The 23618-nt window shown below is 45.4% G+C and overlaps 1 protein-coding gene across 1 annotated transcript; it reads left to right on the top strand.

The window, feature by feature from the left end:
- Window positions 1–1146: 1146 nt before the first annotated feature.
- Cdk5rap1 (CDK5RAP1 mitochondrial tRNA methylthiotransferase) lies at window positions 1147–22009 on the top strand. Its single transcript, XM_090352179.1, has 14 exons — window positions 1147–1211; window positions 3082–3405; window positions 4248–4351; window positions 5390–5424; window positions 7205–7305; window positions 9526–9736; window positions 12484–12604; window positions 13037–13267; window positions 16288–16385; window positions 17485–17540; window positions 18074–18204; window positions 20047–20196; window positions 20942–21082; window positions 21739–22009. Exons 2-14 carry the CDS (start codon window positions 3102–3104, stop codon window positions 21817–21819), a joined length of 1764 nt encoding a protein of 587 aa, XP_090208305.1. The 5' UTR covers window positions 1147–1211; window positions 3082–3101; the 3' UTR covers window positions 21820–22009.
- Window positions 22010–23618: the final 1609 nt, after the last annotated feature.

Raw genomic sequence — 23618 nt, 5'->3', positions numbered from 1 at the left:
CTCAAGAAATCCTCTTTTTTTTTTTTTTTTTGCCAGTCCTGGGCTTGAGCTCAGGGCTTGAGCACTGTCCTTGGACTTTCTCAAGGCTAGAGCTCTACCACTTGAGCCTCAGCACCACTTCTGGCTTTTTGCTATGTATGTGGGGTACCGAGGAATCGAACCCGGGTCTTCATGCATGCTAGGCAAGCACTTTAACCACTAGGCCAAACTCCCGGCCCCCCTCAAGAAATCCTCTTGCCTTGGCTTGAACATAGACACACTACTAAGAGCAGAAAGGAGAGACAAAGAAAGGAGAGAGGGGGTGGTAGAGTGCTTGCGTAGCATGCATGAAGACCCAGGTTTGAGTTCTCGGTACCACAGACATTAAAAAAAAAAAAAAAGCCAGAAGTGGCTCAAGTGGTAGAGCTCTAGCTTTGAGAAAGCCCAAGGACAGTGCTCAGGCCCTGAGTTCAAGGCCCAGGACCGGCAAAAAAGGAAAAAAAAAAAAAAAGAGAGAGGAGAGACACACACACAGACAGACTGACAGGCCAGGCGCTGGTGACTCACACCTGGAATCCTACTCCGGAAGCTCAGATTTGAAAACTGAGATTCAAGGTTGAGATCTGAAAATCCATATTTTCAGGCAGACTGGACAAGTCCCTGAGACGCTCATCTCCAATGGGCCACCAAAAATCTAGAGCTGGAGCTGTGGCTTCAGTGGTAGAGCACGGGCTCTGGGCACCAAAGCTCAGGGGCAGCGCCCAGGCCCCGAGTTCAGGCCCCAGGACCGGCACACACGCCCAGAGACTGGCTAGGCAGTCAAGGCCAAGCCTGCCTGCCTTCTGCTGCACAGGTTCACACCGCTCACCGGGACCTTGAGCAGGTGCTCATCCCCTCTGGTCCACTGCCCCAGGACTGGACCCCAGGGCCGTGAGCCGAATAAATGACTCGTGAACAGTTCAGGATCCGACCCTGCCACGGCTCGTCGCCTACTGCGCCCTGAAAGGTCCCCTGTTCACCACCGTGAATCACCGAGGCCTCAAAGCCCCCAGGAGCCGGGGTGTAGTCGGAGCGTATAGCCCGGAGCACTTCCGCTGGGACGCCTCGGACGGAAGTCGTCACGGAACGAAAGTCGCGGGCTTCTGCGCGCAGCGGCGACCTGCCGGAAGGGGCTCCACGGGCGGCGGGCCGGGACTTCCGGTCCGGGACGGGAGAGCCGGCGTCTGTCTTAGGTGAGCGGCCCTGGGGCTGGAGTTGGCCTGCGCTGTGGCGCGTCTCGTGCCTGAGGCAGGAGGGCTGGCGGGCTCTGCGGGAAGAAGGGCCTGTGATTGTGCCCTGGGACCTGGAGTCAGGCTTTCCAGCTCGCTTCCCGACTCTGCCGCCCAGTCACGTGTGACCCCCTATTTCCACTGCACCCTGATTTCTCTGCCTGCGGAGTAGGAGTGGGGAGCTGAGAAGATGAAACGGACTGTTCTTTGGAAAGCCTTGCTTTGCACCGTGCCACGATTGGGGGTGATTGGGGTGATTGTGACTGGGGATGTAGGTTGGTTACTCCAGCCTCATTGCAGCTATCAAAATTAGAGACCCCACAGAGACTCCTCCCTTGTGTCACACAAAGCATTTGATTTGTCACTCACACCAGACTTAGGGTGTGTGTGTGGAGGGGGGGGCAAATGAGTCAATTCCAGTTATTTATTTTTGGTGGGTCCTGGGGCTTGAACTCAGCCTGGGGGCTGTCCCTGAGCTCTTCAGCCCAAGGCCATCACCCTACCTTTAAATCAAGCCTCACTTCCCCTGATTCCTAGAGGTTAATTGGAGATAAGAGTCTCAGGTCCTTTTGTGCCCAGGCTGGCTTTGAACCTTGATCTTCAGATCTCAGCCTTCTGGGTAGCTTGAATTGCAGGTGTGAGTCACCATACTAAGCTTCAAGTCCAGTTTTTATGTATACAGAAATGGCTCCTGGCTGGTCAAGGTGGCTCATGCCTGTAATCCTAGCTATTCAGGAGGCTGAGGTCTGAGGATCAAGGTTCAAAGCCAGTCTGGGCACTAAAGAACAAGAGACTCTAATCTCCAATTAATCTCTAGAAAATGGAAAGTGGGGCTTAGTGGTAGGGTGGTAGCCTTGAGCTGAAGAGTTCAGGGACAGAGCTCAGGCCCAGAGTTCAAGCCCCATGACCCACAAAAAAAGAGAAATGGCCCCTGAAATGCATAACAGGAGTCCAGGGCAGCAGTGGATTCACATTCTGACTCTGTAGGTTGCTTGCTGTTAACCACAGTGCTCCTGTTTGCCCCAGGAAAAGAGGTCTGGGCTGTGAGCCTGCTGTTCACAAGTCTTTGTGTCAAGTCGAAGTATGCCTCCCTCACCCCCAACCTTCCAGCACCAGAGTTTAAACTCAACACTTTCCACTAGCTTTCCTGCTTGCTTGTTCAGCTAGCACTTTGCCACTTGAACCACACTTCCAGCCTGGCATTTTGCTGGTTAGTTGGAGATAAAGCCTCAGTTTGACTTTTTTTCCCCCCTTTTTCTCTTCTGCTCGTCCTGGGGCTTGAACTCTGGATCTGGGTACTGTCCCTGACCTTCTTTGTGCTCAAGGCTAGTTCTCTGCCACTTGAGCCACAGTCCCTCAGGAGTGATTTATTAGAGATAAGAGTCCCATAGACTTTTCTGCCAAGGCTGGCTTTGAACTGTGATCTGAGCCTCCTGAATGCTAGAATTATAGGCTGGAGCCGCTGTGCCTGGCATTGAGATGTTGTTGTTAAGAGTACCTTCTCTTGGGAGTGTAGCCTAGTGATCAAGTGCTCACTTCACATGCACAAAGCTCTGGGTTCAATTCCTAGGTACCACATAGATAGAAAAAACTGGAATTGGTGTTGTAGCCCAAGTGGCAGAGCACTAGCCTTGAGCAAAAAGTGTCCAAGGACAGTGCCCAGGCCCTGAGTTCAATCTCCACAAAAACAAAACAAAACAAAAACATGAGTACCTTTTTTCATGATTTTGTTGCTGTTGTTGAGGAATAAATGAATTGGGATACTGGCAGTGCTCAGAGCAGTCCTGGTGCATGGTGTTCAGTAGTATTGGTGCTGTCTCTCATTCTTTTGCAGACTTTGGGCTGTGAAGTGCCATGCATCCTTTAAAATGTGTCTTCCAAGTACAGAGGACTGTAAGGTGGCCTTTGGCCTCTGTGTCCTGGCTCCTGCTTAAAGCCAGTAGGGCACACAGCAATCACCCCAGCACTTCATATTCTGGTCCAGAGAGGCAGAAGAATGGAGATCAGAAGGATTTCAGCGCCAGGCTGGCCACTGGACCGACGTTTCAGCATTTTTTAAGAAATGCTTCAGCCTCTCAAGAGAAGCCATCTTCTCCAGAGATGCAGGACCCACCCCCTTATCTCACAGTGGAAGAACTTCTAGGAAGACAGAGGAAAGGTACGTCTACAACATTTTCCCCTTTTCTCCTGTCTTGCTTCTTTCTAGCATCCATGGCCTGATTCTTTAACTGGCTTTGTAGGTTAACAGTGTGGGTACCTTGCTTAGTTACAGAGCCAAGAATATTAATATAAAGATACTCCTAGGAGGGGTGAAGATGATCAAAGTATATTATATATGTACAGGGAAATCACAGCATAGCCATTTTTGTATAAGTACTATATTTCAGTAAGCCAGTTTTTTTTGTTTTTTTTTTTTTAAGCCCAAGTCCTGGGCTTGAGCTCAGGGCCTGAGCACTGTCCTTGGACTTACTCAAGGCTAGAGTTCTACCACTTGAGCCTCAGCACCATTTCTGGCTTTTTTCTATGTATGTGGTACCGAGAAATCAAACCTGGGTCTTCGTGCATGCTAGGCAAGCAGTCTACCACTAGGCTAAACTCCTGGCCCTAAAGCCAATTTTTTTAAAGGAAAGAAAAAAAAAGAAAAAGAAACTCAGCCAGACACCAGTGCCTCATGCCTGTAATCCTAGCTACTCAGGAGGCTGAAATCTGAGGATTGGAGGATTGCAGCTCAAAGCCAGCCTGGGCAGGAAAGTCTATGAGACTCTTATCTCTTATCTTAACTACCAAAAAAGCCAGAAGTGGACTTGTGGCTTAAGTAGCAGAGTGTTAGCCTTGAGCAAACAGGGACAGCTATTATATTAGATGTTAGAACAAAGGCAATAGGGATTTACTTTTGTGGATAACCTATTGCCTCAGGTATTTCTGGGGCTTTAGGAAGATATTTTGAGTCATATGACCCCTCCTCTGCCTGTCTAACCTGGAATCTGCCTCTCTTTGCAGTCTACCTTGAAACTTATGGCTGCCAGATGAATGTAAATGACACAGAGATAGCCTGGTCCATCTTACAGAAGAGTGGCTACCTTCGGACCAGCAATCTCCAAGAGGTACATGGGTTTCCTGCTTTTCTGTTTCCTGCACAAGTCTATGTTCATACAGGTCCTTAAATGCAGCATCGAGAATAAGGGAGCAGTCTGCTGAGGTGTTCCATTGACTGGAGCATTATTAGATTGTGGTATGTTTTTGTTCTACTGTTCTTGAAAAGTTTTGTGGTGACCCTTACCTTTAGGGAAGGAAGTAAGTGAAAAAACTGCCCATGGGGTGGGTGTGGTAGTGCTAGCCTTTGAGGTCAGCTGGGGATACATAGAAGTTCACATCAAAAAATGGTCATGGTCTTGGGGCCTGGTGCGTTGGCTCACGCCTGTAATTCTAGCTACTCAAGAGGCTGAGATCTGAGGGTCAAGGTTCAAAGCCATCCTGGGCACAAAAGGACCTGAGACTCTTATTTCCAATTAACCTCTAGAAAACAGAAGTGGGCTTATCTCAAGGGTAGGATAGTAGCCTTGAGCTGAATTGCTCAGGGACAACACCCAGGCCCAGGGGTAGGGTGGTAGCCTTGAGCTGAAGAGCTAAGGGACAGCGCCCAGGCTGAGTGCTGAGTTCAAGCTCTATGACCTACACCCCCCCCCCCCAAAAAAAAAAAGCCATGGGGAGGGGAATTAGCATACAAGGGTTTGGAGTTTTAGTTGAGGAATATGAACTTGTTCTGCCGGGGAAGGATTTTGTTTTTGTTTTTGTTTTTCCCACCAGTCCTGGGGCTGGAACTCAGGGCCTGAGCACTGTCCTTGTGTTTTCTCAAGACTAGAACTCTGCCACTGGAGTCACAGCACCACTTCCAGCTTTTTCTATGTGTGTGATACTGAGGAATTAAATCCAGGTCTTCATGCATGCTTACTCTACCACCAGGCCAAGCTCCTGACCCTGAAGGGATGGTTTTGTGTGACAGTCAAATATTAAAGTGATAAATTTTGTTGTATATGATTTTTCACCATAATTTTTTTAAAAAAGCTAAGGATTGCAAGGTAATGATTCTGCATGGCTAATTTCAAAGTTAATAAGATTTCTCTGTTTTCCTTGTCCTTCAGGCTGATGTGGTCCTTCTTGTCACGTGTTCGATAAGGTACGGTTCTTTGCTTTCCCTAGGGAGTGGATGTGGTTAACCCTGGCTATGGTTATGAAGCCAGTGGCCAGTGACACTTGTGCTTTCCCCACATTGGATGTGGTCTAGGCCTAGCTGGCTGACATCTGCTGACATGGACTGTGGGGGCTCCACGTGAGCACTATACCTGCAATAATTAATTTAACTCAGTGAGGGGCTCTAATCAAACTCACTTTATATATAGGCTCTTTGATTCAACAGAGTGTTGAGTTGCCTAACTTTTCCTGAGGTTTTCCTGCTACTAATGGCACATGGTTATAACACTGGATGAGGGTAGTTAGTGGCTGGGAGATTTTTCTAAACTTAGGTGAGTACCGTCCATCAGAGACGGCCAGGAAGCACTTGGCCACATGAAGCTCTTCAGCATGTCTTCTTTCTTTTTTTGGTCAGTCCTGGGGCTTGAACTCTGGGCCTGGGCTCTGTCCCTGAGCTTTTCAGCTCAAGACTACTGCCCTACTCCTGGGCCTGGGCTCTGTCCCTGAGCTCTTCAGCTCAAGGCTACCACTCTACCCCTTGAGCCATAGCGCCACTACCAGTTTTCTAGTGGGTAATTGGAGACAAGAGTTACTCTGGGCCTGGAGTTTGGCCTAGTGGTAGAGTGCTTGCCTAGCATGCACTAGACCCAGTTCAATTCCTTGGTACCACATACATAGAAAAAAGCTGGAAGTGATGCAGTAGTTCAAGTGGTAGCGCTCTAGTCTTGAGAAAGCCCAAAGACAGTGTTCAGGCCCGGAGTTCAAGCCCCAGGACTGGCCAAAAAAAAGTCTCTTGGTCTTTAGTGCCTGGGCTGGCTTTGAACCATGATCCTCAGATCTCAGCCTCCTGAGTAGCTAGGATTACAGTGTGAGCCACTGCGCCGGGCTTAGCATTTCTTCTTTCTTAACTTTGTTTTCATGTAAAAGACATTAGTGTTTCCACAGCTGGCTGTACCATCATCTTGTTCATTAATCTAGCATTTTTGTTCTGTGGGACTTTGCTGTCTGATGACATTTAGCTGGGATTTTGGGAGTTTTAGAAAGGAACCCTTCCACTGGGCACTGGTGGCTCATGCCTGTAATCCACATATTCTGGAGGCTGAGATCTGAGGATTACAGTTTGAAGCCAGCTGGGGAAGAAAAGTCTGTGAAGCTCTTATCTCCAATAAACTACTCAGAAAAAGCTGGAAGAGGTGTTGTGGCTCAAGTGATAGAGCTCTAGCTTTGAGCCAAAGAAGTTTAGGGACATTGCCTAGGCCCTGAGTTCTTGTCCTAGGGCTGGCACAAAAAATGGAGAAAGGAAGGAAAGAAGGAGTGAAGGAAGAAAGAAAGGAACCCTTTCTCCTGGGAGCCTGACTTCAAAGAGCTCGGTCTACGATGGGGTCTAATACAGTCTACAGAGAGCTCTGAAATTGTCAGAAAATACTAAGCAAAAAAAACCCCCCAAGTTAATTAAATTTTCTTTTACAAATATGGGAAAAGTGCAGTTGAAGTAGAAGGCAGTGAAGGGAGGAAAGTTTCTTACTGCAGAGAGTTGGGAAAGGCTTTGCCAAGTAGATTATTTTTGATTTAGGTTTGAAGGTTGTCAGGGTTTGGAGACATGCAGGAAGGTGGCATGGAAGGGAAGTGATTCTCTTCATTTGGCTTTGCACACAAGATGTCATTTACAGGGTCAAGGTGGTTTTGTTTTCTTCCCATTGCTCTATTCTGCTGGATTGCTCTGTAGTTCATTTTTGGCTCACTTTTGCCTCTTTTGCTCTCTGCAGAGAAAAGGCTGAGCAGACTATCTGGAACCGTTTACATCAGCTTAGAGCCTTGAAGACAAAGCGATCCCGCTCCCGGGTGCCTCTGAGGGTTGGGATTCTAGGTATCGGGTAATTTGCAGAGTTTGTTTCTTTTTAGATGAGGGGCTTTGTATGGTAAGGTTTCCTTCAGAGGCCAGGATGCCAGGATGTGAAGAAACTTCATCCACTCCCTGTAAATCCTGTACTTAATGTGAGCAGCTACAATATTCATTGAAAGGGCTTTTCACAGTACATGGAAGTCATCAATGCTCAGAAAGTGGTTTATTCTCCTTGGAGTCTCATGCTGGTCACAGTAGTAGGGGTAATAGACAGGGTCAGTTCAGAGACTGGAGAAGCAGCATAGTTGACAGTGTAAGCAATGTGTGTGTGTTTTTGTTTTTTTTTTTTGGTGCTAGTACTGGTGCTTGAACTTAAGTCCTGGGCCCTATCAGTTAGCATTTTTACTCTATGCTGGTGCTCTACTAATGAAGGCACAACTCCACTTTCTGCTCCCCCATGCCCTCCCCTCCCACCCCCCCACCCCCGCCCTGTTGGTGGTTAATTGGAGATAAGAGTGTCACACATTTTCCTTCTGGGCTAGCTTTGAACTTTGGTCCTCAGATCTCAGCCTCCTGAGTAGCTAGGATTATGGGTGTAAGCTAGCAGTGTCCAGCTTTCTTTCTTTTTTTGGGGGGGGGGGTGTTATCAGTCATGGAGCTTAAACTCAGGGCCAGAGCCCTGTCCCTGAGCTTTTGTATTCAAGTAGTAGCACTCTATCACTTTGAGCTGCAGCTCCACTTGTGGTTTTGGGTAGCTAATTGGAGACTTTCTTTTCTTTTCCTTCTTTTTTTTTTTTCTTTTTTTTTTGCTAGTCCTGGGCTTCGGCCCAGGGCCTGAGCACTGTCCTTGGATTTTCCCAAGGCTAGAACTCTACCACTTGAGCCTTAGCACCACTTCTGGCTTTTTTCTATATAGGTGGAACCAAGGAATTGTACATGCTAGGCAAGCACTCTACCACTAGACCAAACACCCGGCCCCTCTCATGACTTTTCTACTTAGGCTAACTTTGAACCACAGTCTTCAGATCTCAGCCTCCTGAGTAGCTAGGATTTGAAACCTGAGCCACCTGGCAGTGCCCAGCTTTTACTTGGCTTTCGTGTTCTTGGCTGGTATTCTACCACTTGAGCCATGGTTCCAATCTGGTATTTTTCTGGCTAATTAGAGAAGGAATCTTGTAAGTTATTCTGCCAATGCTGCCTTGGGATTGGAGCCTGAGATTTCAGACTCTTTTTTTCATCCTGTCGGTTGTAGGCCTTAAAGTCTGGGCCTGGGTGCTATCCCTAAGCTCTTTAGCTCAAGGCTACTGCCCTACCTCTTGAGCCAGTGTCACTTCTAGTTTTCTGGTGGTTAATTGGAGATAAGAGTCTTATAGACTTTAGTGCCTGGGATAGCTTTGAACCATGATCCTCAGCTCTCAGTCTCTTGAGTAGGATTACAGATGTGAGCCACTGTACCCAATGATTTCAGACTGTCAAGCAGCTAGGATTACAGATATGAGCTACTCTACCTAAGTTGAGAGGCTTCAGAGCTTATTAGGGATAGAGCTCAGTGGTAGCATGTAGGAGGGCCTGGATTTGATCTCTAGCTGTGGTTTTTTATTTTTATTTTTTTTGCCAGTCCGGGGGCTTGAACTTAGGGCCTGGGCACTGTCCTTGGGCTTTTTCAAGGCTAGCACTCTACCACTTAAGACACAGTACCCCTTCTGGATTTTTCTGTTTATGTAGTACCAAGGAATCTAACCTGGGTTTACATGCATGCTGGGCAAGCTCTCTACCACTAGGCCTTGCTCCAGGCCCCTCCAGCTGTGTTTTTTAAAAGAAGACTTTGGATGCTTCCTCCCCTTCCCCAATCCCCCCCCACCCCAGCCCCCATCTATTTAATTGAGTTGCGATAAACCTTTTTTCCTAGAAGTTTTTGTGTTTTGTTTTGCCAGTCCTAGGGCTTGAACTCAGGGCCTGGGCACTGTCCTTGAGCTTTCTCAAGGCTAGAGCTATGCCATTTGATCCACAGTACTACTTCTGGCTTTTTCTGTGTATGTGGTACCAAGGAATCGACTCTAGGGCTTCATGAATGCTAGGCAAGCACTCTACCACTAGGCCGCACTCTTGGCACTGTTTTGTTTTTAATTCAGGAAGTTGCAGTGTTAGGGGTCCAATTTGAAGAACGGTACTAACTTCAAGGTAGAGATAATGGGTACTGAGAGAAACCACAGAGCAGGTAAAATTTGGAACTTCTCCTCCTAGGCTGCATGGCTGAGAGGCTGAAGGAGGAGATCCTCCACCGGGAGAAAATAGTGGATCTCTTGGCTGGTCCAGATGCCTATCGGGACCTTCCCCGGCTGCTGGCTGTTGCCGAGTCAGGCCAACAAGCTGCCAACGTGCTGCTCTCCTTGGACGAGACCTACGCAGATGTCATGCCAGTGCAGACGAGCCCCAGTGCCACGTCTGCCTTTGTGTGAGTGACTGCCCAAAACCCCAGCATTGAACTTTTCTTTTCCTTCTCACTGTTAAACAGGTTAGCTTTGTTATTAAAAGATAAAAAAAATGCCAGGTACTGGTGGCTCACGCCTGTAATCTTAGCTACTAAGGAGACTGAGATCTGAGGATTATGGTTCAAAGCCAGCCTGGACATGAAAGTCCATGAGACTCTGATCTCCAGTTATCTACCAGAAAGCCAGAAGTGGTACTGTGGCTCAAGTGGTAGAACGATAGCCTTGAGCTGAAGAGCTCAGGGACAGCATCCCGGCCTAGAGTTCAAGCCCCATGACTAACAAAAACAAAAGCAGAAAGAAAGAAAAGTGCTGGATGCATCTGAGATAGTACAAAATACCAAAACTGGTAAGACTCCTTCATGCCCGTCAGCCCAATCTCCTGTGTCACTCCTCCAGCTTCCTCTATAACCCTTGCAGAACTTTCCCCTGATACACAGTCATGAGGGTAGGAGTCTTCCTGCCCTCTGACTTAGTAGTAAGCTGCTTTATACTCTTTCTCTTTTCTTCACTTCAGAAAATATACCAGACTCTCCTGGCTTAAAAATGATTTCCTTATCAGCTGAGAATGGCAGTACATGCCTGTGATCTTAGCCTGTGGGAGGTTAAGGCAAGAGGACCATGAATTCTAGGTCAATCCTGGCCACATAGCAAAATCTTTCTGACAGACAAAATATAAGAAAAGCCTTTTATTTATTTATGTTTTTGCCAGTCCTGGGGCTTGAACTCAGGGCCTGGGCACTGTCCTTGAGCTTTCTCAAAGCTAGTGCTCTATTACTTGAGCCACAGGACCACTTTTGGCTCCCCCCTTCCCCTGCCCTGTGTATATGGTACCAAGGAATTGAACCAGGGCTTCTTGCATGCTAGATTTGCACTCTACCACTAGGCCACACTCCCTGCCCCATCATTTTTTTTTTGGTCATGGGGCTTTAACTGTGGGCTTGGGTACTGTCCCTGAGCTCTTCAGCTCAAAGCTACCCCCCTACCCTTGAGCCACAGCCCCCCTTCCCGTTTTCTAGGGGTTAATTGGAGATAAGAGTCTCACATTCTTTAGTGCCTGGGCTGGCTTTGAACCGCGATCCTCAGATTTCAGCCTCCTGAGTAGCTAGGATTTTACAGGCATGAGCCACTGTGCCTGGCTATAATATTCTTGTCCTTTACCTTTATGATGTATGTGTGCTTTGTATATGAATTTGTGAAGATTGAATTTGTGAAGATTGGTCCTGTACTTAGTTTTGTAACTTTTTCTAATTTACTATGGTAAGTGTGTGTGTGTGTGTGTGTGTGTGCGCATGTGTGCGCACGCATGCTGGTATTGAAACTTAAATTCAGAGGCTTTAGCTCAGAATCTTGAACTTTTGCTTTTTTTTTTTTTTCTCAAGCAAAGCTGATTCTCTACCACTTGAGCCGCATCTCTACTTCTGGCTTTTTCCTGATTAGCTGGAGATAAGAGTCTCATGAACTTTCCTGCCCAGGCTAGTTTTGAACTGTGATTCTCACATCTCAATCTTCTGAGTAGTTAGGATTATATGAATCTGAGTCTATGGCTAACTTACGACAGTAAGTTTTCATTAATGGGTCTTGCCGCTTATTTTTTGTAGCTCAGGTTTTATTGGAACACAGCCAGCCATGCCCATTCAGTTAAAATGACCTTGTTTGCTTTTGCTACTACAGCAGCAGAGTTGAGTGCTTGTGACCTGCAATGTACCTAATATTCGCTCTCTGTTTTTGTTATTATTGCTGGTCATAGGACTTGAACTCAGGGCCTGCACACTGTCCCTGAGCACTTTTGCTCAAAGCTTCTGTTCTACCACTTTAAACCGCAGTGCGACTTTTGATTTTCTGGTGGTCAATTAGAGCTAAGAATCTCCTGGGCTTTAATGTTTGAGCTGGCTTTGAACCATGATCCACAGATGTCAGCCTTCTGAGTAGCTAGGATTACAGGCATGAGCCACTGGCACTAACCTCTGTTCATTTTAATGGCTGTCTTATTCTGTCACTGGAGTAAAAATAATAGTATTTATTAAATGATTCCTTAGTGAATATACCTAGAAAATTCTGTAAGATACACTGAGGCTTGCATAGACAGAATACAGATGAAAGAGTGATTGAACTTAGATAGTTGTTAGATATGGAGTGCATGACAAATGCAGATTCCTGTATTGCCATAACATTGGTTTTTGTTGCCTCAATATGAAAGTATTAGGTCTCTAAAAGCAGTAGAAAGTCTAGATACCTGTGGCTCAGGAGTTACTCAGGAGGTTGTAATCTGAGGATTCAAACAGAAAAGTCCATGAGACTCTTACCTCCAATTAACCAGCAAGTAGAGATGTGACTAGTGGTAGAGAGTAGCCTTGAGTGAAAAAGTTTAGGGACAGCATGCAAGCCCTAAGTAAGCCCGCGTACCAGCACAAACAATCTCCAAACAGTAGAAAGTCCACCTGTGGCAAGTCTGTTCTGAGTCCCCTCACCACTGTGCTTCCTTAGATTACCACTATGTCTGTCCACTGGTTATAGTTTGCTTTATAGTCTGTGATTAGATAGTAGTCTTTAAAAAGTATCTGCCTAATGCTTTGTAGAGTTCGGATTGGTCCAGGGTGAGTATGGAGATCAAAGGATTCAGAGTGAGAAAAATCCCAAGGGAGCATGACTTGTTCCTTGGAGGTCCTGCTAAGTGCTCTGCTGTAACCTAAGTTCTGGTACTCACTTCCAGGTCTATCATGAGGGGCTGTGACAACATGTGCAGCTACTGCATCGTTCCTTTCACCCGTGGCCGAGAGAGAAGTCGGCCTGTTGCCTCCATTCTGGAGGAAGTGAGGAAGCTCTCTGAGCAGGTGAGTTCCCCAGGCTCTCTTCCTATGAATCTCCTTTGAGAGGTGGAGGACAGCTTTTTTGGTTTTGCAGCCCTTGCTTCCTCTAAGTTGTACCATTTTTAGGACAGTGTCTGGCTAGATAGAAATACCTGGATGACCATTTGGGACTTGTTAATTAGAGATAAGAGTCTCCGGTTCTTTTGTGCCCGGGCTAGCTTTGAACCTCAAGCCTCAGATTTCAGCCTGCTGAGTAGCGAGGATTACAGGCAGGAGCCACTGCGCCCGGCAAGTTCTCTTAATTTTTATTTAATATTTTTAAATTCTTCCATAAGTATGAAATAACTGCACTAAAAATAGAACATATGTTTAGGTGGCTCTTAACAGGTTCATTTAATTTTCAATGAGTACTCAATATGTTTTTAACCTGCTTCTCACATATTCTGCCTTTCTTAGGGCCTGAAAGAAGTCACCCTTCTTGGTCAGAATGTTAATAGTTTTCGGGACAATTCAGAGGTCCAGTTCAACAACACAACATCTACCAACCTCAGCCAAGGCTTCTCTGCCAACTATAAAAGCAAACAAGGGGGGCTTCGTTTCTCTTACCTTCTGGATCAGGTTTCCAGAATAGATCCTGAAATGCGGATCCGTTTCACCTCTCCCCACCCCAAGGATTTTCCTGATGAAGTGAGTGTCCTCGGTATCCATGTGATAAACTGGTATTGATGTCCCGAGGAGGTGCCTTAGGGTGGACCTGGCAGATTCAGCAGACCCAGCACCCTGCTTAGAGAGTCCTGTGGAACTAGTGGCTCTTCACAAAGGGCTCCAATGATAGAGTGCAGTTAGGATTGATACTGAGACCTGTAATTCACTGCAGTATGGGCAGCTGAGTGTTGGTAATGGTAATAGTATTTGGGGGACAGCAAGGAGACAAGACTTTAGCCTGAGACAGACCTGGTTCAAATCCTTGGTCTTGCCAGGTATGGGGGTTCATGTTTGTAATACTGGCACTTGGAGGGCAAGAGGATTGTAAATTCCAGGTTAGCTTGGGTGAAATAGTGAGACCCTGTCACAAAGAAGGGGCGGGGAGGGAGGGAGGGAGCGGGCCCGGACTTTGGCCTAGTGGTAAGAGTGCTATGCCTAGCATGCATGAAGACCTGGGTTTGATTCCTCGGTACCACATACATAGAAAAAGCTGGAAGTGGTGCTGTGGCTCAAGTGGCAAAGTGCTAGCCTTGAGAAAAAGCCTCAGGACTGTGCTCAGGCCCTGAGTTCAAGCCCCAAGACTAGCAAAAAATAAATAAAATAAAAAATAGTGAGAGGGGGTTGGGGAAAGGAAATGGGGACAAAAACATGAGAGGGGTTATTAATGTGTGAGAAGTAATGCACCTACTACTTGGTAAATGTAACTGTAACCCCTATACATTAACCTGACAATAAAAAATAAAATATGAGAGAGAGAGAGAGAGAGAGAGAGAGAGAGAGAGAGAGAGAGAGAGAGAGAGAGAGAGAGAAGTACAATAGAGGGGAAAGAGATGGAGTGGGTGGGTTTGGTCAGGACATATTGCATTTTGCATGGAAATGTCACAGTGAAATTTTTTCCCTTGTACCACTGATATCTGCTGATAAAAAGAAATGTAGAGGTTTGAGGTGTGGGTTTCGTTGGTAGACTGCCAATGAGTAAAAGTGTCAGGTACCAACTTTGAGTCCTAATATAGGACTTTAAAATAATTTTTTTTCCTGCTAGTCCTGGAGCTTGAACTCAGGACCTGGGCACTGCCCTTGACCTTCTATTTTTGCTCAAGGCTAGCACTCTACCACTTAACCCACAGCACCACTTCTGGCTTTTTCTATTTATGTGGTACTGCGGAATCAAGCCTTGGCCTTCATATATGCTAGGCAAGCATTCTACCACTAAGCCACATTCCCAGCCCCTAAAAATAAATCTTAAAGAAAAAGGAAATCCAAATCTCAACTCGTATTCTGTTTTACTAGACAATGTGGGCGATGTGTAGCTTTCGAACTTGGCATCTTCGTCTGTAAGCTTGATTAACAGCTACCTTAGGAGAACTGTGTGTGGTGGCACATGCTGTAGTCCACCCACTTGGAAGGAAGGCGAATTTGGGAGTATGAAAGGTTGAGATCAACTCTGGCAAAGAGCTAGTGAGACCTTACCTCAACCAACAAGCTGGAGAGGGTGGTGCATGTTCTAGCTCTGTGGGAGGCATAGGTTAGGGGATGGTGGGGATGCATAAGACTCTATTAAAAAAATATATATGTGTATATATAGTGGGTTGTGGATATTGAACTCTGGGCCTGGGTGCTGTCCCTGAGCTCTTCAGCTCAAGACCATCACTCTGTCACTTGAGCCACAGCACCACTTCCAGTGTTCTGGTGGTTAATTGGAGACTAGAGTCTCACGGACTTTCATGCCTAGGTTGGCTTTGAACTGCAATCCTCAGATCTCAGCCCTCTGAGTAGCTAGGATTGCAGGCATGAACAACTGGCACCCTGTATGAAAAATACTTTAAAGTGAAAAGGGCTGGGAGTATAGTTCAAACACAGGCCCTGAGTTCAAACCCTAGTACTACCAAAGTGGGAAAGATTATCTTGTATTTGGGATATGGTGAAATCAGTATAATCTATTAGACTTAGCAGGCATTGAATAGGTAGCTGCTCACATGTAAAATTTTCTTTTGGATGATTTTTTTTTTGGCTGGTCCTAGGACTTGAACTATGGGCCTAGGTGATATTCCTGATTTTCTTTTGCTCAAGGCTAGTGTTCTACTACTTGAACCACAGTACCATTTTCAACTTTTTTCTGAGTATTTATTGGACATAAGAGTCTCATGGACTTTCCTGCCGGGGCTTTCTTCAAATCTTGATCCTCAGATCTCTGCCTCCTGAGTAGCTAGGATTACAGGTGTGAGCCACCAATACGCAGCCTGGATAAGTATTTTGTTTTGGTGAAATGTCTATATTTTGGCCCCACCCTACCTTTTTTCTCCTCCATTACTGGTCTGCTTACTGAGTTGTAAAAGCTATTTATTTTTATTTTTATTGTACAGGTCCTGGGGCTTGAACTCAGGGCCTGGGCACTGTCCCTGAGCTTTTTTGCTCAAGCTAGTGCTCTACCACTTTGAGCCACAGCTCCACTTCCAGTTTTCTGGTAGTTAATTGGGTATTAAATGGGGACAAAAACATGAAAAGGGGTATCAATGTTTGTGAAGTAATGCGTCTTCTATCTGGTGAATATAATGTAACCCTTCTATTAATTACAAAAAAAAAGTCTTAACGGGTACTTTTCAGCTGGGGCTGACTTAGAACCATTATCCTCAGATCCCAGCTTCCTGATTAGTTAGGGTTACGGTCATGAGCCATCAGCACTTGGCTCTCTAGCTGTAATCAGCTATCCATTTCTTCCCTTCCTTCTTCTCTTCTCTTTTTGCATCTTTAAAGACAGACTCTTGGTGTATAGCTTAGTCTGGTGTTGTACTTGTGATCTTCCTGCCTCCATCTCTTAAATGCAGAGAGTCCAGCCGGGCACCCCCATGGAATCAATTTGTTTGATTGGAGTATCCTTGAAGACTATTGGGGGTGGGGTGAGGGTGGAGTCGGGGTGGGGGAGCAGGAAATGAGTGTGATATTCCTTTTAGCAGGATGCTGAAGTGAGAACTGGGTGACCCAAGTGTGTTATGTTTAATCAGGTTCTGCAGCTGATCCGTGAGAGAGACAACATTTGTAAGCAGATCCATCTACCAGCGCAGAGTGGAAGTAGCCGAGTACTAGCTGCCATGAGGAGAGGGTAAGACATTCCATACCTTTTTTTTTTTTGGGTGGGTCCTGGGGTGTGAACATGGCCTGGGCGCTGTCCCTGAGCTCTTCAGCTCAAGTCTACTTCCCTTCCTTGAGCCAAGCCCCACTTCCCATTTTCTAGAGGTTAATTGGAGATAAGAGTCTCAAGTCCTTTTGTGCCTGGGCTGGCTTTGAACCTCAATCCTCAGATCTCAGCCTCTTGAGTAGCTAGGATGACAGGCGTGAGCCACTGTGCCTGGCATTTTAACATTTCTTTAATGACCAAACAGTGTGTAGCTATGAACGTAGTACAGAGCTGGCACCTGTAGCCTAGGCCTATAATTCTACATAGTTAGGAGGCTGAGTCTGAAGATCGAGGTTCCATGACAGCCAGGGAAGGGAAGTCTATGAGACTTTTATGCATCAGAAGTGGAGCTGTGGCTCATATGGTTAAGCACTAGTCTTGAATCAAAAAGCTGAGGGACAGCACCAGACCCCCCCCCAAAAAAGGTAACATAACATAGTACATAGTACATGGTCTCTGCTTAGTAATGTTTGTCATATAATTATACTTATAGCATTCAAACTTGCTCATAAACAGAAAAATGGGCCACTTACTTTCATTTGTTTAACAAATTATATTCTTTTTTTAAAATTGTATTTTATTGTTGGGGTTAATATTCTTTAAGTACCTACTGTGTTGCATACTCTGAAATTTCAATCTTTGAAGGTCTTGAGTATGAAGGTCTTGAGTATGTAGTGTATTTCTTTACTGTGAGGACTGTAAGTACTGCAAAGGTAAGATAGAGCAGGTATAAGCCAAGGCAGATGGTATAGTGCTACTACTTGCCTTTGTTTTCCAAAATGGCAGTGTTTTAGAGAGCTTCTTAAATATTGAATTTGTCTTGGCTTAGAAAATAAAAATGTAAAGTAATAGGCTGGATTAGGTAGTAATTGGCTGGAAGGGCTCTTTGACTACTTGTTCCTGATTTGTTGTGTGGAAATGATTACGTGTACAGTGTCTTTATAGTATCTGTTTGAAGATAGGTATGTATAGGTATGTCTTAAGTTTTTTTTTCTCTTATTTTTTTTTTTTGTTGTTGTTGCAGATATTCAAGAGAAGCTTATGTGGAGCTTGTTCACCATATCAGAGAGATTATTCCAGGTACATTAAGAAATACTGAGCTCTGAGGTGGGAGGGGTCCGATCAGAAGGGAAATTGCAGGCTAGGGGTTCCCAGGTAGAAAGGATCCAATAGAAGGGCCTCCAGCTGTGCATGGCCACTATATAAGCAGTCATTAGCTTTTTTGCTTAAAGCTGGTGCTCCACTACTTGAACCATACTCTACTTCTGGCTTTTTGCTGGTTAGTTGGAGATAAACTTCACACACTTTTTTTTTTTTTTTTTTGCCAGTCCTGGGCATGAGCTCAGGGCCTGAGCACTGTCCCTGGATTTTCTCAAGGATAGGGCTCTACCACTTGAGCCACAGCACCACTTCTGGCTTTTTGCTACATATGTGGTACCAAGGAATCGAACCCTGGTCTTTGTGCATGCTAGGCAAGCACTCTACCACTAGGCCAAACTCCCAGCCTCACACACTTTTTTGTCTAGGCTGGCTCCCTGTGTTTACCCACAGCACCTCTAGAAGGAAAGCAACAGCATACACTGCTATCCTTAACCTTTTGTTGTGTGTGACAGGTGTGAGCCTCAGCAGTGACTTCATTGCTGGCTTTTGTGGGGAGACAGAGGAAGATCACCTGCAGACAGTGTCGCTGCTTCAAGATGTTCAGTACAACATGGGCTTCCTCTTTGCATATAGCATGAGGCAGGTGAGCTTGGGACAGAGAGCTGCTGGGCATTCTCATCAGCTTGGGTTGGGCTGAGGGGACTCTCCTTTTTCCGTTAAACTTTTTTATTTCTGCTCCTAGGATTTGAATAGGTCTTGGCACTGTCCCTGAGTCTCTTTGTGCCCAAGGCTAATGCTCTACAATGCCACTTTTTTTTTTTTTTTTTTTTGACAATCCTGGGCTTGAACTCAGGGCCTGAGCACTGTCCTTGGACTTTCTCAAGGCTAGAGCTCTACCACTTGAGCCTCAGCACCACTTCTGGCTTTTTTCTATGTATGTGGTACCAAGGAATTGAACCCGGGTCTTCGTGCATGCTAGCCAAGCACTTTACCACTAGGCCAAACTCCAGGCCCCTACAGTGCCACTTCTAACCTTTTCTGAGTAGCTTATTGGAGATAAGAGTCTCATGGACAGGCTGGCTTTGAACTGCAGTCTTTAGATCTCAGCTTCTTGAGTAGCTAGGATTATAGACTTGAGCCACCAGAGTCCAGCTTCTATTAAACTCTTATCTATTATATTACATTTAGCCTTTCTTTTCTTTTCTTTTCTTTTTTCTTTCTTTCTTTTCTTTTTTCTTTCTTTCTTTCTTTCTTTCTTTCTTTCTTTCTTTCTTTTCTTTCTTTCTTTCTTTTTCCTTTCAAGATAAGTTTCACTATGTAGTACAGGCTGGTCTCTAACTCAAAATTTTCCTACAGCATCGTTAGTGCTGGAGTTAGTTATATATGCACCATGACTAGCTTTAGCTTTAATGCTACCATTCTTGCACACACACACACACACATGCTTGCTAATACTAGGGCTTGAACCCAGGGCCTCATGTGCTCACTTGGCTTTTCCATAGCTGATATTTTACCACTTGAGCCATACCTCCAATCTGTTTTTTTTTGTTGGCTAATTGGAAATCAAGTTTCTTGGACTTTTTACCTTGGTTGACTTTGAGCCAGAATACTCAGATCTTAGCTTCCTGAGTAGTTAGGATGAACTATCACTTTTTTTTTTTTTTTTTTGGCCAGTCCTGGGGCTTGAACTCAAAGCCTGGGTACTGTCCTTGGGCTTTCTTAAGGCTAGCGATCTACTGCTTGAGCCACAGTCCTTTTTCTGTGTATGTGCTACCCAGGAATAGAACCCAGGACTCATGCATGCAAGGTGAACACTCTCTCACTAGGCCATGCTCCCAACCCAGAGCTATCACTCTTTTTTTTTTTGCTAGTCCTGGGCTTGAGCTCAGGGCCTGAGCCCTGTCCTTGGATTTTCTCAAGGCTAGAGCTCTACCACTTAAGCCACAGCACCAGTTCCAGCTTTTTTCTATGTGTATAGTACCGAGGAATCAAATCCAGATCTTCATGCATGCTAGGCAAACACTTGACCCTAGGCCAAACTCCTAGCCCCTCCCCCCCCCAGCTGTCGCTCTTATTGATAGCTTTATAATACTTCATTGTGTAGGTAGGTTGTAATTTACTAGGTACCTCTTGGTAAGCATTTAGATTGGTTTATAACCATGCTGGTGAATAAACTTGTACATGAATCTTTTAATGTATGTCCTATATTAACCCTAGGGTGTTTGTCAAGAGCAACTTTAGGTGATTATAATATGGCAGATTTAGAATTTGATTCCTGCAAAACTGATTCTACTTCTGAGTTACCTTTTTCTTATGGAATGCTCCCAGAAGAGAGAAATAAAGAAATCTCTAGGTTCATACTTGTACATTTGTCTGTACATGTGTCTGTAACTTGTAGGTAGAATGGATATATTCCTTTTCTGAGCATTATGAATGGATTCTCCAAGTCTTTAATGACCTTCATTTTCTTTTTTTCAATTAATAGAAGACCCGGGCATATCACAGACTAAAGGATGATGTCCCAGAAGAAGTAAAATTAAGGCGTTTGGAGGAGCTTATTAATGTCTTCCGAGAAGAAGCTTTAAAAGCCAATAAAACCTCCGTGGGTTGTACCCAGCTGGTGCTGGTGGAGGGGGTGAGGCCACATGCATATACCTTATTTTTGTTTTTACAATATATATGTCTCTCCTTCATTTAGATAGATTTTTTTTTTCCTCTTTTGCTCAGTTGTGGGGCTTGAACTCAGGGCTTGGGTGCTGTCTCTGTGTTTTTTGTTGTGTTGATCATGGGTTTAAACTCGGGACTTGGGTGCTGTCCCTTAGTTTTCTTTTGCTGAAGGATAGCACTCTACCACTTTGAGCCACAGCTCCACCTCCAGGTTTTTCTGGTGGTTAATTGGAAGTAAGAGTCTCATGGACTTTCCTGTCCAGGCTGGCTTTGAACTATGATTCTTAGATCTCAGCCTCTTGAGAAGCTAGGATTACAGGCTTGAACCATTAATGTCCAGGTAGATAGTTGTCTTTTTTTTAAAATATGGGTTCTAGGGCTTGAATTAGGCATCTGAGTGCTGTCTCGAGGGTTTTTTTGGTGTTTAACTGGAGATAAGAGTCCCACAGACTGTTTCTGATTGTGCTGGCTTTGTCCTCAGATCTCAGCCTTCTGATTGCTCAGATTATAGGTGTGAGCCACTAGTACCTGTCCAAGTCCTATATATGTTTTGTATTACCCATTCAGAAATACGTCATTGCTATTTTATAGAAATGCAGGTGAATTTTTTTTTTTTGTGTGTGTGTGTATATGATACTGGGGCTCTCCTAGAACTTAGGACTGTTAAAAAACTATTGTCTTTTTTTTTTTTTTTTTTTAATATATTTCTGCAGCTCAGCAAGCGCTCTTCCACTGAGCTGTGTGGCCGGAACGATGGAAACCTTAAGGTGATCTTTCCTGATGTAGAGATGGAAGATGTCACTAATCCTGAGCTCACAGTCAGAGCCCAGCCTGGGGACTATGTTATGGTGAAGGTAAGATTTGCTTTGGGCATTTTGTATGGTGAAATAAGTGTTGGTGTGGATAGTGTAGATGAATAAAGTTTTTTTGTTGTTGTTGCTGGGTCTTGGGGCTTGAACTCTAGGCTTGGGTGCTGTCCTAGAGCTCTTTAGCTCAGGGTTACCACTCTACCCCTGGGCCTGGGCATCTGAGGGTATCTGTTTCTGTATCCAGCCCTTAGGCTAATTCCTAGTAAACAGTAAGCACTCAGTAAATATTTACTAATGGATGGGTTTGTGATAAATGTAACCATTTATGGGCATTTCAGCCCATAATCAGAGAGGAAAGAGAAATATTTCTCATCAAGTTATGGAGATAGGTATCCTAAAGATAGATTTAACTAGCCCAGCTTGGCTCTAGCTCACCCCAGGGGCTGGGAGGTGGGGACTGCTGGGAAGCTCCTATCCATATCTTGTGGTTAACCCTGGGGAGGAGTCATTTCCCAAGAGAAGAGCAAAAAGCAGCTGTTTGAGGACCTGGAATTGACTTTTCCATTATATGTATTGCCATTCTGTGAGACATTTCCCCCAAGGTTGGAGACACAGGAATGGCATTCTCTGCTGGTAGCCTCTCCTACAGAGGCTCCACATATTCTGTTTACCTTGCCTTCTTCTGATTGGTTTGCTTTTAGATCACCTCTGCGAGCTCCCAGACCCTCAGGGGACACGGACTCTGTAGGACCACTCTGAAGGGCTTCTCAACATACTGCTGACCTGAGCGGCTGGCCTCAGTGGACTGACCAGTCCTTTCCAACAGGAGAGAGGCTTGATTGGTCATTAAAGAAAAAAGCAATGAAGTTTGCAAGTCAAGCTGCAAGTGGTGAAGCCACTATAGTGATGGAAAAATGCATCTCTGCTGCATCATGAGCAATCATTAAATCATTAAATTTACTTAAACCGTCAGCCCCTTTGCCTCTCTACTTTCATTTCATTTTTGCCAAGTTAGTGCTTCTAACCATTTCCTCTACAGATAAGTATTTGGGGAGTGGGGTGGGAGCCATTTGACGTTTTTATTTGCTGCCAGAGACCCAGCCGCCTATTGTTGCACTGTCGTCTGTGTAATTTGCCTGTGGACTTGTTGTTTAGCTGTGCTCAGGTCTGAGAGCATTTGGAGTTGTGGAGAATACTATGGAATAGGAATACTCAGGAATCTGTTCCCATTGGTGGTTTTTGGTCTATTCAATACTGCAGTTGTTTTGTACCCTGGATGTCATGAGAACAACTACAAGATATAACCTAGAGAAACTATGGTTCAAGTCCCTACTCAGTTGCTAAGTAATATGAGGGCAGGGGAGAGCTTAATGTAAGAGTACTTACCTAGCATACGTAGGGCACTAGATTCAATTCCAGGCACTGTGCACACATATATAAAAGAGCAGAAGCTGGGAGCCCAGCTGCTCTGGCGGTAATGAGGGTGACTTGTATCAGGAGGGAAAGGAGGGGAGCACACATGGGAGAGGCAGAATCAGCAAGGCCTGGCGTATTGGTGAGAGGAAGAAATTAAGAATGAGTTGGGCTTTGGAGTACACAACTGTAATCTCACTTTGGGAGGCTGAAGGAGAGCTACGAGTTCAAAGTATACAGTAAGACTATGCCTCAAAAAAGTGTAAGCACTTGTGTATCCACATACACACTTACACATGAGTCAAAAAGGAAAAAAATAGTGTGCCAACTGTCTGGTTAGAAAAGTGGCGTAGAAGCCAGGCGCTAGTGACTCATACCTATAATCCTGGCTACTCGGGAGGCTGAGATCTGAGGTCACAGTTCAAAGCCAGCCCGAGCATGAAAGTCTGTGAGATACGTATCTCTAACTACCAGAAAACTGGAAGTGGTGCTGTGGCTCAAGTGGTAGAGCATTAGCCTTGAGCTGAAGAGCTCAGAGACAGTGCCCAGGTCCAGAGTTCAAAGCCCTACAACTGACAAAAAAGAAAAAAAGAAAAAAGTGAAGTAGATGAGACTTCTGTTTACTTGGGTGGGATTGGCAGGGAAGTCTGACCTGGGAAAAAATCAAGATGTTAAGCCTGGGCAAAAGCTAACTTGTCTGTGTTGCCCCTCACTGCGAGGCAGAGCCCTGCGTGGTCTTTGTGTTTAGAGTGCGCTTTTGTGGTTCTGGAGTGGTCACCTTAGGCTGACACTGGGTGTAAGGTTGTGGTCTGTGCCTGGCCTGTAGCCAGCATCTGTGTTCCCAGATCCTTTGTGGGTATGTTGTGGGACTTACTGTCCTTGGTTGCCTGGTTCATGATGTCAGCAGGATCTAACCTGCGCCCTCCACCCCTCACCAGTTCTAGGGTTTGAACTCAGGACCTGAACACTATCCCTGGCTTTCTCAAGGCTAGAGCTCTACTACTTGAGTCACAGCACCACTTCTGGCTTTTTCTATGTATGTGGTACCAAGGAATTGAGCCCAGGCAAGCACTTTACCACTAGGCCAGACTTCAGCCCTTCAACCTGTGTTTTTTTTTACCTCCCTTTTTGCCCTTTGATTATTTCCCTCAGTGCTTAATGTGGAGAA

Source organism: Megascapheus bottae, chromosome 18 (genome assembly GCF_031878675.1).
Source record: "Megascapheus bottae isolate mThoBot1 chromosome 18, mThoBot2.hap1, whole genome shotgun sequence".
NCBI lineage: Eukaryota > Metazoa > Chordata > Mammalia > Rodentia > Geomyidae > Megascapheus > Megascapheus bottae.
This window is presented reverse-complemented; position numbering and strand designations above follow the sequence as displayed.